Source organism: Chiloscyllium plagiosum, unplaced genomic scaffold (genome assembly GCF_037043375.1).
Source record: "Chiloscyllium plagiosum isolate Xiang-an unplaced genomic scaffold, Cpla_swu_hap1 HiC_scaffold_2, whole genome shotgun sequence".
NCBI classification, from domain to species: Eukaryota; Metazoa; Chordata; class Chondrichthyes; order Orectolobiformes; family Hemiscylliidae; genus Chiloscyllium; species Chiloscyllium plagiosum.
The window spans coordinates 156,476,837-156,493,469 of record NW_028270140.1 but is presented as its reverse complement, the minus strand read 5'-3'; the positions used below and the strand labels follow the sequence as shown (position 1 = coordinate 156,493,469).

At 57.7% G+C, this 16,633-nt stretch overlaps 1 protein-coding gene across 1 annotated transcript in view; it reads right to left on the bottom strand.

The window, feature by feature from the left end:
* Positions 1–16,633, bottom strand: part of LOC148152029 (microtubule-actin cross-linking factor 1, isoforms 6/7-like) — a 205,826-nt gene continuing 189,193 nt past the window's right edge. The window contains exons 17-19 of the mRNA XM_087994130.1: positions 8,529–8,672; positions 811–999; positions 1–30 (exon numbers count right to left, since the gene is read on the bottom strand). Of these exons, the coding sequence (XP_087850256.1) occupies positions 1–30; positions 811–999; positions 8,529–8,672 (363 nt within the window). The remainder of the gene's footprint in view (positions 31–810; positions 1,000–8,528; positions 8,673–16,633) is intronic.

Below are 16,633 nucleotides of genomic sequence, written 5' to 3'. Positions count from 1 at the left end.
TTAATGGGGGGGAGGTGTCTTCACTGAGTGCTGGGTTAATGGGGGTGGTGTCCTCACTGAGTGCTGGGTTAATGGGGGGGGGTGTCCTCACTGAGTGCTGGGTTAATGGGGGTGGGGGGTGTCCTCACTGAGTGCTGGGTTAATGGGGGGGGGGGTGTCCTCACTGAGTGCTGGATTAATGGGGGTGGGGGGTGTCCTCACTGAGTGCTGGGTTAATGGGGGGGAGGTGTCCTCACTGAGTGTTGGGTTAATGGGGGTGAGGGGTGTCCTCACTGAGTGCTGAGTTAATGGGGGGGGTGTCCTCACTGAGTGCTGGGTTAATGGGGGGGGGGGTGTCCTCACTGAGTGCTGGGTTAATGGTGGTGGGGGGTGTCCTCGCTGAGTGCTGGGTTAATGGGGGTGGGGGGTGTCCTCACTGAGTGCTGTGTTAATGGGGGTGGGGGTGTCCTCACTGAGTGCTGGGTTTAATGGGGGGGGTGTCCTCACTGAGTGCTGGGTTAATGGGGGTTGGGGGTGTCCTCACTGAGTGCTGGGTTTAATGGGGGGGTGTCCTCACTGAGTGCTGGGTTAATGGGGGTGGGGGGTGTCCTCACTGAGTGCTGTGTTAATGGGGGTGAGGGGTGTCCTCACTGAGTGCTGGGTTAATGGGGGGGAGGTGTCCTCACTGAGTGCTGTGTTAATGGGGGTTGGGGGTGTCCTCACTGAGTGCTGGGTTTAATGGGGGGGGTGTCCTCACTGAGTGCTGGGTTAATGGGGGTGGGGGGTGTCCTCACTGAGTGCTGTGTTAATGGGGGTGAGGGGTGTCCTCACTGAGTGCTCGGTTAGCAGCTCCTCCAGCTGCCCAATATTTTCGGAGAGAGCCTCCTGGTCTCTCCGACTCAGTGACTCTGCTGTTTCCTCCAGCCATTCCTGTAGATGCTGCAAATCCTGTTGCTCCAAATGAAGGGACAACATTGCTGCTTCCACTCGATCTCCCTGGCAACTGGCCCAGCTCCTGACCTGCAACACAACCAGAGACACACATAGATTTAACAAAGTGTTGGAAAATGGAATTGTGATAAAATGAGGGGGGTGGGATTGTGGTGTAATGTGATGATCACGAGACAATTAATTCAAAGCCCTTTGTTTTCAAAGATTTGTTTTCAAATCCAACAAAATCAAAACATTGAAGTTAACATTAATTAATAAACCTGGAAGATAAATCTGGTCTCTGTGAAGGTGACCAAAGATATTGAAATGTTCAACCAGCCAGGATCACACTGAATGTCCGAATCATAGAGTCCCTACAATGTGGAAGCAGGCCATTCAGCCCATCAAATCCATACTGACCCTTCAAATAACAGACTACCCTTACCCTTTATCTCTGCATTTCCCATGGTCAATCCACCCTAACCTGACAGCTTTGGACTGTGGGAGGAAACCCACACAGACATGGGGAGAATGTGCAAACTCCACACAGAGTGTTGCCCAAGGTTGGAATTGAACCTGGGTCCCTGGTGCTGTGAGGCCGCAGTGCTAACCACTGAGCCACTGTGCTGGCCTACGCTGGCTCCATCACAGCCAGGGCAGACTTAGTAGGCTGAATGGCCTACTCCTATGTTTCTATCATTGTCCAGTGTGTACATGGTGTACATATGACTCCATATTGACAGCAATGTGTTTGATTTTTAACTGCCCCCTGAAATGCCCAATCAGGCCACCAGTTCAAGAGTAATTAGTGAAGGGCAGTAACTGACAGCTCAAACAGCGACGCCAACAACAAATGAAAGAATAAAGAATTTCAAGTTCTGTGGAGATACCTGGATGTTTTATAAAGGGATCACCAGATGACCATTGTGAACTTTCAACATAGTTTCACAAAGTAACCCTTCGAAATTACTTCACTTAGTTAAGTGCTTGGGTTTGCTTAGTCATACAGCACAGAAACAGACCCTTCGGTTCAACGTGTCCATGCTGACCAGGTTTCCTCAACTCAACTAGTCGGATTTGTCTGCATTTGGCCCATATCCCTCTAAACCTTTCCAATTCATGTACCTGTCCAAATGACTTTTAAATGTTCTAATTGTACTAGCCTACACCACTTCCTCTGGCAGCTCACTCCATACACACACCACCCTCTGTGTGAAAACGTTGCCACTCAGATCCCTTTTAAATCTTTCCTCCCCTTAAACCTATTCCGTCTACTTTTTGACTACCTTTACCATGGAGAAAAGACCTTGGTAATTCAGCTATCCATGCTCCTCGTGATTTTTGTAAACGGGCAGCACAGTAGCTCAGTGGTTAGCACTGCTGCCTCACAGCACTAGGGTCCAGGTTTGATCCCAGCCTCAGGTGACTGTCTGTGTGGAGCTTGCACATTCTCCCCCGTGTCTGCGTGGGTTTCCTCCCACAGTCCAATGATGTGCAGGCCAGGTGAATTGGCCAGGCTAAATTGCCCATAGTGTTAGGTGCATTAGTCAGAGGGAAATGGGACTGGGTGGGTTACTCTTCAGAGGGTCAGTGTAGACTGGTTGGGCTCGAAGGGCCTGTTTCCACACTAGGGAATCTAATCATAAACCTCTGTAAAGTCACCTCAATACAAGTCCCAGCCATTCAAGAACATCCTTGCTTTCCAGTTTAATAATATCCTTCATGTAGCAGGGTGACCAGAATTGTATGCAGTAGTCCAAATCAATGTCTTGTACTCAGCCCTCTGACCAATGAAGGCTGCTTCATCAGCCTGTCTACCTGTGATGCCATACACCTTGTTCAACACCATTCCCCAGAGCCCTGCCATGAACTGTGTAAGACCTGCTCCAGCTTGCCCTACCAAAATGCAACACCTTGCATTTATCTGAATTAAACTCATCCATCATTCCTTGGCCCAGTTGATCAAGATGTTGTATTCTTAGACAACCTGTCCACTACACCACCAATTTCAGTGTCGTCCCCAAACTTACTAACCGTTCCTCCTACATTCTCATCCAAGTCATTGTACAAATGATGAACAACAATGAATCTAGCACCAATCCTTGTAGCACACTGATGAGAAATATTCATTTAGGCTCTTACCTATCTCCTGTGACTTCACTCACAGACTGCCTCATTGATCTTTAAGGGGCCCTATTCTCTCCCTCATTACTCTTGTGCCCTTAACATACTTGTAGAAACTCTCTGCATTCTCCTTTACCTTATCTGCCAAAACTACGTGATGTTCCCTTTTGCCCCTCCTGATTTCCATCTGAAGTAGAACATAGAACATAGAACAATACAGCACAGAACAGGCCATTCGGCCCACGATGTTGTGCCGAACATTTGTCCTAGCTTAAGTACCCATCCATGTACCTATCCAATTGCTGCTTAAAGGTCACCAAAGATTCTGACTCTACCACTCCCACGGGCAGTGCATTCATGCCCCCACCACTCTCTGGGTAAAGAACCTACCCCTGACATCCCCCCTATACCTTCCACCCTTCACCTTAAATTTATGTCCCCTTATAACACTCTGTTGTACCCAGGGAAAAAGTTTCTGTCTACTCTATCAATTCCTCTGATCATCTTATAAACCTCTATCAAGTCACCCCTCAACCTTCGCCGTTCCAATGAGAAAAGGCCTAGCACTCTCAACCTTTCCTCGTACGACCTATTCTCCATTCCAGGCAACATCCTGGTAAATCTCCTCTGCACCCTCTCCAAAGCTTCCACATCTTTCTTAAAATGAGGCGACCAGAACTGCACACAGTACTCCAAATGTGGCCTTACCGTGGTCCTGTACAGCTGCAACATCACCTCACGACTCTTGAATTCAATCCCTCTGCTAATGAACGCTAATACACCATAGGCCCTCTTACAAGCTCCATCCACCTGAGTGGATTCCTGAAGAAGGGCTTATGCCCGAAACGTCGATCCTCCTGTTTCCTGGATGCTGCCTGACCTGCTGCGCTTTTCCAGCAACACATTTCCAGCTCTGATCTCCAGCATCTGCAGACCTCACTTTCTCCTCGAACCTTATCAAATGCCTTTCTAAAATCCATGTACACTACATCCACTGCTCTACCCTCATCCACATGCTTGGTCACCTCCTCAAAGAATTCAATAGACTTGTAAGGCAAGACCTACCCCTCACAAATCCGTGCTGGCTGTCCCTAATCAAGCAGTGTCTTTCCAGATACTCATAAATCCTATCCCTCAGTACCCTTTCCATTACTTTGCCTACGACCGAAGTAAGACTAACTGGCCTGTAATTCCCGGGGTTATCCCTATTCCCTTTTTTGGACAGGGGCACAACATTCACCACTCTCCAGTCCCCTGGTACCACCCCCGTTGACAGTGAAGACGAAAAGATCATTGCCAACGGTACTGCAATTTCCTCTCTTGCTTCCCACATAATCCTAGGATATATCCCGTCAGGCCTGGGGGACTTGTCTATCCTTAAGTTGTTCAAAATGCCCAACACGTCTTCCTTCCTAACAAGTATCTCCTCTAGCTTACCAGTCCGTTTCACACTCTCCTCTTCAACAATACAGTCCCTCTCGTTTGTAAATACTGAAGAAATGTACTCAATCAAGACCTCCCCCAACTCTTCCGACTCAATACACAGTCTCCCACTACTGTCCTTGATCGGACCTACCCTCGTTCTCATCATTCTCATGTTTCTCACATACGCATAAAATGCCTAGGGGTTATCCTTGATCCTACCCGCCAAAGATTTTTCATGCCCCCTCTTAGCTCTCCTAATCCCTTTCTTCAGGTCCCTTCTGGCTATCCTGTATCCCTCCACTGCTCTGTCTGAACCCTGTTTCCTCAACCTTATGTAAGCCTCCTTCTTCCTCCTTACAAGACATTCAACCTCCCTCATCAACCAAGGTTCCCTCACACGACCATCTCTTTCCTGCCTGACAGGTACATACATATCAAGGACACGTCGTATCTGTTCCTTGAAAAAGTTCCACATTTCCTCGACATCCTTCCCTGACAGCCTATGCTCCCAAGTGTGCTGTTACATGCCCAATATACTGAGGGAGTCACTTGATCCCAGCTGTCTATATCTGACATATACCTCCTAATTTTTCTTGACCAGAACCTCAATGTTTCTAGTCATCCGGAGTTCCCTACTCTTGCCAATTTTGTCCTTCACACTAACAGGAACATGCTGTCCCTGAACTCTCATTATCTCACTTTTTAAACCCTTCCACTTGCTAGAGTCCCTTTACCCGAAAACAGCCTCCACCGATCAACTTTTGAAAGTTCCTGACTAAGACCATTAAAATTGACCTTGCCGCAATTTAGAACTTTAACTTGTGGGCTGGACTTATCCTTTTCTGTAACTATTTTAAAACTAAAAGAAGTATGGTCACTGGTCCCAAAGTGCATCCCCATTAACACCTCAGTCATTTGTCTGCTTTATTTCCCAACTGGAGGTCAGGTTTTGCCCCATCTCTTCAATTTGGACCATCTCCAAATTGATTGAGAAAGATATCCTGGACATACTTAACAAATTTGAGCTAAGTATAATTTATTAACCAACAGAAAGCAGCAAGTCAAGATAAATGGGTCTGGTTAGCAGGATTTAGTTAGCAGGGTTAGTCTGGTTAGTAGGGTTACTTTGGTTAGCAGGGTTTAACTAGTGTAGTGCCACTGGGTTTGGTCCTTGGATCCCAACCTTTTTTTTCCACTTGAGGGACATGAGTGTCACTGGCTGGGTCATATTCATTGCCCGTCCCTAATTGCCCCTTGAGAAGGTTGGGGTGAGCTGTTTTCTTGAACCGCTGCAGTCCATGTGCTGTAGGTAGACCCACAATGTCCCTTAGTGAGGGAATTCCAGGATTCTGACCCGGTGACAGTGAAGGACCAGCAATATATTTCCAAGATAGGGTGGGCAGTGGAGGGGAGCCTGCAGGGGGTGGTGTTCTGCTGCTATTGTCTTTCCAGATGGAAGTGGTTCTGGGTTTGGAAGGTGCTGTCTGAGGGTCTTTGGTAAATTTTTGCAGTGCATCTTGTAGATAATACGCACTGATGCTACTGAGTGTCGGTGGTGGAGGGAGGGGATGCTTGTGGATGTGGTGCCAATCAAGTGGCTGCTTTGTCCTGGATGGTGTCAAGCTTGAGTGTTGTTGGAGCTGCCCCCATCCAGGGCAAATGGGGAGTATTCCATCTGATAAAGGGCTCTGATTCTCCTGCTCTTCAGATGCTGCCTGACCTGCTGTGCTTTTCCAGCAAGACACACCCAACAGTATTCCATCACATTCCTGACTTGTGCCTTGGAGATGATGGACAGGCTTTGGGGAGTCAGGAGGTGAATTATTTGCTGTAGTATTCCCAGCCTCTGACCTACTCTATGTTTATGTAGTGAAAACAAAAAATGATGAAAGTCACAGCAAGTCAGGCAGCATCCATGGAAAGACAGCAAGATGTCATTTTGGGAATGGATGACTTTCGAATGAAGGGTCATCTAGACTCGAAACACTAGCTTGATCTCTCTGCATGGATGCTGCCTGACCTGCTGTGATTTTATTGTTTTCAGTATAGACTCGAGGAACTGCAATAATTTTCTCTTATATTTATGTGGTGAGTCCAGTTGAGCTTCTGGCCAATGTAACCCCAAGGATGTTGGTAGTAGGGAATTCAGTGATGGTGACACCATTGAATGTCAAGGGGAGATGTCTCTTATTGGTGATGGTCATAGCCTGGCATTTGAGTGGTGTGAACATTACTTGTCATTTGTCAGCCCAAGCCTGGATATTGTCCAGACCTTGTTGCATTTGAACACAGACTGCCTCAGTGTCTGAGGTGATTTTCAACAGTGGTGTGTTTGAGGGTTATGGAGAGTGGGCAGGTTAGTGGAGTTGAGGCTGAGATGAAATCAGTCATAATCATATTAAATGCCTCACAAAGTTGTTAGAGTTCTTTGATAAAGTGACCAGGAAGATTGATGAGGGTGGGGCGGTAGACCTAGTGCTGAATTTCAGTCAGGCCTTTTAAGGTTCCACAAGGCAGGTAGCTCTGGAAGGTTAGACCTTATGGAATCCAGGGTCAGCTGGCAAATTGGATACCCAATTGGTTTGATGGTAGGACGCAGAGGGTAATAGTGGAAGGATGCTTGTCAGACTGGAGGCTTGTGAGTAGTGGAGTACCTCAGGGGTCAGTGTTGGGTCCATTGCTGTTTGTTACCTATATCAATGATTTGGATGAGAATGTCCAAGGCATTCATTAATTTGCTGTTGACTCTAAACTAAGCAGCATTGTGGAGGAAGGTTATCAGAAATTGCAGCAAGACCTTGACCAGCTGGGGAGTTTATGGAGTTTAGTATGGATAAGTGTGTGGTCTTGCATTTTGGAAAGTCAAATCAAGGTAGGAATTTCACGGTGAATGGTAGGGCCTTAAGGAGTGTCATGGAACAGAGGGACCTTGGAGTTCAGGTTCACAGTTCTCTGAAAGTGGTGTCCCAGGTGGACAGGGCAATGATGAAGGCTTTTGGCACACTGGCCCTCATCAGTCAGGTCATTGAGTATAGAAGTTGGGAAGTTATGTTGCTGTTATCCAGGATGTTGGTGAGACCACGCTTGGAGTATTGTGTTCAGTTTTGGTCACCTTGTTGTAGGAAGGACGTCACTAACCTAGAAAGAATACAGAAGAAATTTACAAGGATATTGTCTGGACTCCATGGTCTGAGTTTTAGGGAGAGGTTGAACAAGCTAGAATGTGTTTTTTTGAGCATGGGAGACTGAGGGGGAACTTTTTAGAGGTGTATAAGATTATGAGAGGCATGGACAGGGTAAATACACTAAGTCTTTTTCCCAGGGTTGGAGAATGGAGGACAAGACGACATAAAAGGGAACCTGAGAGGCAACTTTCTTACACACAGGGTGATGTGCATATGGAATGAGCTGCCAGCAGAAGTGGTGGAGGCATAAACATTAATAACATTTAAAAGGCATTTAGACAAATACATGGATAGGAAAGGATTAGAAGGATATGAGCCAAGTGCAGGGAAATGGGGTTATGGAGGGCAGACATTTTGGTCAGCATAGACCAATTTGGACCAAAGGACCTGTCTCCATGCTGTAATACTCTATCAGTCTCTATGACTATGAAATGAGGTAGCAGGCCTTCAGGGGCTGAATGGCCTCCTCTTGCTTTTAGTTTTTAGATTACTTACAATGTGGAAACAGGCCCTTCGGCCCAACAAGTCCACACTGACCCTCCAAAGAGCAAACCACCCAGACCCATTCCCCTACACTTACCCCTTCACCTAACACTACGGGCAATTTAACGTGGCCAATTCACCTGACCTGCATATTTTTGGATTGTGGGAGAAAACCCACGCAGACACGGGGAGAATGTGCAAACTCCACACAGACAGTTGCCTGAGGTGGGAATTGAACCCGGGTCTATGGCGCTGTGAGACAGCAGTGCTAACCACTGAGCCACCCAGAAAAAAAGTAGTCGGAAGAGGGCACCCGCATCTTACATTTCTCCTGTTTGACGGTCTCTGATGAGGAAGTGCTGCTCTGGAAAAACTCAATCTTGCACCATGCTTCGGACTCACCTCATCCCATCGTGTTTGTACCATGTTGATCCAGGATTGGATGATGCTGACTGATTCCGGATTACAGGAAGTCAGGATCTCATTCCCAAGGGCAATGACAGACTCCAGAGCTGGATACTCATGCTCCAGACTGTCAACGGCCTCCTGAAACAGATATCAGAACATCAGCTCCCTCCATCCTGCTCACCCTTCCCTACTCCCCACTAATTTACACCACCCTCTTCCCTCCCTCCCCATCACTCTCTGCTTCCCTCCCTCTCCCCTCACCCCCAACCTCTCTCCCTTTCCCCTTACCCTCCATCTCCCTCCCTCTCCCCCTCACCCCCACCTCCCACCTCCCTCACCCTCACCTCCCTACCTCCCTCTCTCCTCACCCCTCCACCTCCCTCCCTCTCCCCTCACCCCCACCTGCCTCCCTCTCCCCTCATCCCCAACTCCCTCCCTCTCCCCTCACCCCCAACTCCCTCCCTCTCCCCTCACGCCCCCACCTAGCTCTCCCCTTACCCTCCACCCTCCCTCTCTCCTTACCCCCACCTCCCTCTCCCCTCACCCCCACCTCCCTCCCTCTCCCCTTACCCCCACCTCCCTCCCTCTCCCCTCATCCCCCACCTCCCTCTCCCCTCACCCCCACCTCCCTCCCTCTCCCCTCACCCCCACGCTCCCTCCCTCTCCCCTCATCTCCACCTCCCTCCCTCTCCCCTCACCCCCATCTCCCTTTGCCCTCGTCCCCAACCTCCCTCCCTCTCCCCTCACCATCCCCTCAACCCCCAGCTCCCTCTCCCCTCACTCCCAACCTCCCTCCCCCTCCCTCTCCCCTCCCCCTCCACCTCCCTCTCCCCTCCTCCCCCCCTCCCTCCCTCTCCCCTCCCCCCCCACCTCCCTCTCCCCTTGCCCCCACCTCTCTCCCTCTCCCCTCGCCCCCACCTCTCTCCCTCTCCCCTCACCCCCCCACCTCTCTCCCCCCTTACCCCCACTTCCCTCCCTCTCCCCTCACCCCCCACTTCCCTCTCCCTTACCCCCACTTCCCTCCCTCTCCCCTCACCCCCCACCTTCTCCCCTCACCCCCAACTCCCTCCCTCTCCCCTCACCCCGCCACCTCCTTCCCTGTCCCCTCACCCCCCCACCTCCCTCTCCCCTCACCCTCCAACCTCCCTCTCTCTCCCCTTACCCTCCCCTCACCCCCAACCCTCCTCCCTCACCCCTTATCCCTCACCTCCCACTCCCCTTACCCCCACCTCCCTCCCATTCCCCTCACCCCCCACCTCCCTCCCTCTCCCCTCACACCCCAACTCCCTCCCTCTCGCCCCACCCCCCACCTCCCTCCCTCTCCCCCACCTCCCTCCTCCCTCCCTCTCCCCCACCTCCCTCCTCCCTCCCTCTCCCCCACCTCCCTCCCTCTCCTCCCCACCTCCCTCCCTCTCCCCTCACCCTCCAACCTCCCTCTCCCCTCACCCTCCAACCTCCCCTCACCCCCCCACCTTACTCCCTCTCCCCTCATCCCCACCTCCCTCCCTCTCCCCTCATCCCCCACCTCCCTCCCTCTGCCCTCACCCCCACCTCCCTCCGTCTCACCTCACTCCCCACCTCCCTCTCCCTCCCCTCACCCCCCACCTCCCTCTCCCCTTACCCCCACCTCCCTCCCTCTCCCCTTACCCCCCACCTCCCTCTCCCCTTATCCCTACCTCCTTCCCTCTCCCCTCGCCCCCCCAACTCCCTCTCCCCTTACCCCCCAACTCCCTCTTCCCTTATGCCCACCTCCCTCCCTCTCCCCTTACCCCCACCTCCCTCCCTCTCCCCTCACGCCCCCACCTCCCTCCCTCTCCCCTCACCTCCCTCTCCCCTTACCTCCCCACCTCCCCCTCCCCTCACCCCCCACCTCCCTCCCTCTCCCCTCACCCCCCACCTCCCTCCCTCTCCCCTCAGCCCCCCACCTCCCTCTCCCCTTACCCCCACCTCCCTCCCTCTCCCCTCATCCCCCCCACCTCCCTCTCCCCTTACCCCTCAACTCCCTCTTCCCTTATGCCCACTTCCCTCCCTCTCCCCTCACCCCACCCCACATCCCTCCCTCTCCCCTCAACCCCCACCTCCCTCTCCCCTCACCGCCCCACCTCCCTCTCCCCTTACCCCCACCTCCCTCCCTCTCCCTTTACCCCCACCTCCCTCCCTCTCCCCTCACCCCCCACCTCCCTCCCTCTCCCCTCACCCCCCCACCTCTCTCTCCCCTCAACCCCCACCTCCCTCTCCCCTCAATGCCCCACCTCCCTCTCCCCTTACCCCCACCTCCCTCCCTCTCCCCTTACCCCCACATCCCTCCCTCTCCCCTCAACCCCCACCTCCCTCTCCCCTCACCCCCCCCACCTCCCTCTCCCCTCACCGCCCCACCTCCCTCTCCCCTTACCCCCACCTCCTTCCCTCTCCACTTACCCCCACCTCCGTCTCCCCTTACTCCCCCACCTCCCTCTCCCCTTACCCCCCCACCTCCCTCTCCCCTTACCCCCACCTCCCTCCCTCTCCCCTCACCCCCCCACCTCCCTCCCTCTCTGCTCACCCCCCCACCTCCCTCCCTCTCCCCTCACCCTCACCTCCCTCTCCCCCACACCCCACCTCCCTCTCCCCCACACCCCCACCTCCCTCTCCCCCTCATCCCCACCTCCCTCGCCCCCTCACCCCCACCTCCCTCTCCCCCACCTCCCTCTCCCCCTCACCCCCACCTCCCTCACCTCCCTACCTCCCTCACCCTCACCTCCCTCCCTCCCCCTCACCCCTCCACCTCCCTCCCTCCACTCACCCCCACCTCTCTCCCCTCCCCTCACCCCCCCACCTCTCTCCCCCCTTACCCCCACTTCCCTCCCTCTCCCCTCACCACCCCACTTCCCTCTCCCCTTACCCCCACTTCCCTCCCTCTCCCCTCACCCTCCCACCTCCCTCTCCCCTCATCCCCACCTCCCTCCCTCTCCCCTCACCCTACCTCCCTCTCCCCTTACCCCCACCTCTGTCCCTCTCCCTTCACCCCCCCACATCTCTCTCCCCTTACCCCCATTCCCTCCCTCTCCCCTCACCCCCCCACTTCCCTCTCCCCTTACCCCCACTTCCCTCCCTCTCCTCTCACCCCCCCACCACCCTCTCCCCTCACCCCAACTCCCTCCCTCTCCCCTCACCTCGCCACCTCCTTCCCTCTCCCCTCACCCCCCCACTTCCTTCCCTCTCCCCTCACCCCGCCACCTCCTTCCCTGTCCCCTCACCACCCCACCTCCCTCTCCCCTCACCCTCCAAACTCCCACTCTCTCCCCTTACCCTCCCCTCACCCCCAACCCTCCTCCCTCACCCCTTACCCCTCACCTCCCACTCCCCTTACCCCCACCTCGCTCCCATTCCCCTCACCCCCCCACCTCCCTCCCTCTCCCCTCACCCCCCAACCTCCCTCCCTCTCCCCTCACCCTCCCACCTCCCTCTCCCCTCATCCCCACCACCCTCCCGCTCCCCTCACCCCACCTCCCTCTCCCCTTACCCCCACCTCTCTCCCTCTCCCTTCACCCCCCCCACATCTCTCTCCCCTTACCCCCATTCCCTCCCTCTCCCCTCACCCCCCCCACTTCCCTCTCACCTTACCCCCACTTCCCTCCCTCTCCCCTCACCCCCCCACCACCCTCTCCCCTCACCCCAACTCCCTCCCTCTCCCCTCACCTCGCCACCTCCTTCCCTCTCCCCTCACCCCCCCACCTCCTTCCCTCTCCCCTCACCCCCCCACCTCCTTCCCTCTCCCCTCACCCCCCACCTCCTTCCCTCTCCCCTCACCCCCCCACCTCCCTCTCCCCTCACCCTCCAACCTCCCTCTCTCTCCCCTCACCCCCCCACCTCCCTCCCTCTCCCCCACCTCCCTCCCTCTCCCCTCACCCCCCCACCTCCTTCCCTCTCCCCTCACCCCCCCACCTCCCTCTCCCCTCACCCTCCAACCTCCCTCTCTCTCCCCTCACCCCCCAACCCTCCTCCCTCACCCCTTACCCCCCACCTCCCACTCCCCTTTCCCCCTACCTCCCTCTCCCCTTACTCCCACCTCCCTCCCTCTCCCCTCACCCCCCCACTTCCCTCCCTCTCCCCCACCTCCCTCCCTCTCCCCTCACCTCCCCACCTCCCTCCCTCTCCCCTCAACCCCCCACCTCCCTCTCCCCTTACCCCCCACTTCCCTCTCCCCTCATCCCCCACCTCCCTCTCCCCTTACCCCCCACTTCCCTCTCCCCTCATCCCCCACCTCCCTCTCCCCTCACCCCCCCACTTTCCTCTCCCCTCACCCCCCCACCTCCCTCTCCTCTCACCCTCCAACCTCCCACTCCCCTCACCCTCCAACCTCCCCTCACCCCCCCACCTTACTCCCTCTCCCCTTATCCCCACCTCCCTCCCTCTCCCCTCAACCCCCACCTCCCTCCCTCTCCCCTCACTCCCCCACCTCCCTCCCTCTCCCCTCACTCCCCCACCTCCCTCCCTCCCCCCTCACTCCCCCACCTCCCTCTCCCTCCCCTCACCCCCCACCTCCCTCTCCCTCCCCTCATCCCCCACCTCCCTCTCCCCTTACCCCCACCTCCCTCCCTCTCCCCTTACCCCCCACCTCCCTCTCCTCTTACCCCCACCTCCCTCCCTCTCCCCTTACCCCCCACCTCCCTCCCTCTCCCCTTACCCCCCACCTCCCTCTCCTCTTACCCCCACCTCCCTCCCATTCCCCTCACCCCCCCACCTCCATCCCTCTCCCCTCACCCCCCAACCTCCCTCCCTCTCCCCTCACCCTCCCACCTCCCTCTCCCCTCATCCCCACCTCCCTCCCTCTCCCCTCACCCCACCTCCCTCTCCCCTTACCCCCACCTCTCTCCCTCTCCCTTCACCCCCCCCACATCTCTCTCCCCTTACCCCCATTCCCTCCCTCTCCCCTCAACCCCCCACTTCCCTCTCCCCTTACCCCCACTTCCCTCCCTCTCCCCTCACCCCCCCCACCACCCTCTCCCCTCACCCCAACTCCCTCCCTCTCCCCTCACCTCGCCACCTCCTTCCCTCTCCCCTCACCCCCCCACCTCCTTCCCTCTCCCCTCACCCCCCCACCTCCTTCCCTCTCCCCTCACCCCCCCACCTCCTTCCCTCTCCCCTCACCCCCCCCACCTCCTTCCCTCTCCCCTCACCCCCCCACCTCCCTCTCCCCTCACCCTCCAACCTCCCTCTCTCTCCCCTCACCCCCCAACCCTCCTCCCTCACCCCTTACCCCCCACCTCCCACTCCCCTTTCCCCCTACCTCCCTCTCCCCTTACTCCCACCTCCCTCCCTCTCCCCTCACCCCCCCACCTCCCTCCCTCTCCCCCACCTCCCTCCCTCTCCCCTCACCCCCACCTCCCTCCCTCTCCCCCACCTCCCTCCCTCTCCCCTCACCTCTCCACCTCCCTCCCTCTCCCCTCAACCCCCCACCTCCCTCTCCCCTTACCCCCCACTTCCCTCTCCCCTCATCCCCCACCTCCCTCTCCCCTCACTTTCCTCTCCCCTCATCCCCCACCTCCCTCTCCTCTCACCCTCCAACCTCCCACTCCCCTCACCCTCCAACCTCCCCTCACCCACCCACCTTACTCCCTCTCCCCTCATCCCCACCTCCCTCCCTCTCCCCTCACCCCCCACCTCCCTCCCTCTCCCCTCACTCCCCCACCTCCCTCCCTCTCCCCTCACTCCCCCACCTCCCTCACTCCCCCACCTCCCTCTCCCTCCCCTCACCCCCCACCTCCCTCTGCCCTCACCCCCCACCTCCCTCCGTCTCACCTCACTCCCCCACCTCCCTCTCCCTCCCCTCATCCCCCACCTCCCTCTCCCTCCCCTCACCCCCCACCTCCCTCTCCCTCCCCTCACCCCCACCTCCCTCCCTCTCCCCTTACCCCCCACCTCCCTCTCCTCTTACCCCCACCTCCCTCCCTCTCCCCTTACCCCCACCTCCTTCCCTCTCACCTTACCCCCCCACCTCCCTCCCTCTCCCCTTACCCCCCACCTCCCTCTCCCCTCACCCCCCACCTCCCTCCCTCTCCCCTCACCCCCCTACCTCCCTCTCCCCTCACCCCCTACCTCCCTCTCCCCTTACCCCCACCTCCCTCCCTCTCCCCTCGCCCCCCACCTCCCCTGCTCTCGCCTCACCCCCCCACCTCCCTCTCCCCTTACACCCCACCTCCCTCTTCCCTTACCCCCACCTCCCTCCCTCTCCCCTCACCCTCCACCTCCCTCCCTCTCCCCTCACCCCCCCACTTCCCTCCCTCGCCCCTCACTCCCCTACCTCCCTCTTCCCTTACCCCCACCTCCCTCCCTCTCCCCTCACCCCCACCTCCCTCCCTCTCCCCTCACCCCCAACTCCCTCCCTCTCCCCTCACCTCGCCACCTCCTTCCCTCTCCCCTCACCCCCCCACTTCCTTCCCTCTCCCCTCACCCCGCCACCTCCTTCCCTGTCCCCTCACCACCCCACCTCCCTCTCCCCTCACCCTCCAAACTCCCACTCTCTCCCCTTACCCTCCCCTCACCCCCAACCCTCCTCCCTCACCCCTTACCCCTCACCTCCCACTCCCCTTACCCCCACCTCGCTCCCATTCCCCTCACCCCCCCACCTCCCTCCCTCTCCCCTCACCCCCCAACCTCCCTCCCTCTCCCCTCACCCTCCCACCTCCCTCTCCCCTCATCCCCACCACCCTCCCGCTCCCCTCACCCCACCTCCCTCTCCCCTTACCCCCACCTCTCTCCCTCTCCCTTCACCCCCCCCACATCTCTCTCCCCTTACCCCCATTCCCTCCCTCTCCCCTCACCCCCCCCACTTCCCTCTCACCTTACCCCCACTTCCCTCCCTCTCCCCTCACCCCCCCACCACCCTCTCCCCTCACCCCAACTCCCTCCCTCTCCCCTCACCTCGCCACCTCCTTCCCTCTCCCCTCACCCCCCCACCTCCTTCCCTCTCCCCTCACCCCCCCACCTCCTTCCCTCTCCCCTCACCCCCCACCTCCTTCCCTCTCCCCTCACCCCCCCACCTCCCTCTCCCCTCACCCTCCAACCTCCCTCTCTCTCCCCTCACCCCCCCACCTCCCTCCCTCTCCCCCACCTCCCTCCCTCTCCCCTCACCCCCCACCTCCTTCCCTCTCCCCTCACCCCCCCACCTCCCTCTCCCCTCACCCTCCAACCTCCCTCTCTCTCCCCTCACCCCCCAACCCTCCTCCCTCACCCCTTACCCCCCACCTCCCACTCCCCTTTCCCCCTACCTCCCTCTCCCCTTACTCCCACCTCCCTCCCTCTCCCCTCACCCCCCCACTTCCCTCCCTCTCCCCCACCTCCCTCCCTCTCCCCTCAACCCCCCACCTCCCTCTCCCCTTACCCCCCACTTCCCTCTCCCCTCATCCCCCACCTCCCTCTCCCCTTACCCCCCACTTCCCTCTCCCCTCATCCCCCACCTCCCTCTCCCCTCACCCCCCCACTTTCCTCTCCCCTCACCCCCCCACCTCCCTCTCCTCTCACCCTCCAACCTCCCACTCCCCTCACCCTCCAACCTCCCCTCACCCCCCCACCATACTCCCTCTCCTCTTACCCCCACCTCCCTCCCTCTCCCCTCACCCCCCAACCTCCCTCCCTCTCCCCTCACCCTCCCACCTCCCTCTCCCCTCATCCCCACCACCCTCCCTCTCCCCTCACCCCACCTCCCTCTCCCCTTACCCCCACCTCCTTCCCTCTCCCCTCACCCCCCCCACCTCCTTCCCTCTCCCCTCACCCCCCCCACCTCCCTCTCCCCTCACCCTCCAACCTCCATCTCTCTCCCCTCACCCCCCAACCCTCCTCCCTCACCCCTTACCCCCCACCTCCCACTCCCCTTTCCCCCTACCTCCTTCCCTCTCCCCTCACCCCCCCCACCTCCCTCTCCCCTCACCCTCCAACCTCCATCCCTCTCCCCTCACCCCCCAACCCTCCTCCCTCTCCCCTCACCCTCCCACCTCCCTCTCCCCTTACCCCCACCTCTCTCCCTCTCCCTTCACCCCCCCCACATCTCTCTCCCCTCAACCCCCCACTTCCCTCTCCCCTTACCCCCACTTCCCTCCCTCTCCCCTCACCCCCCCCAC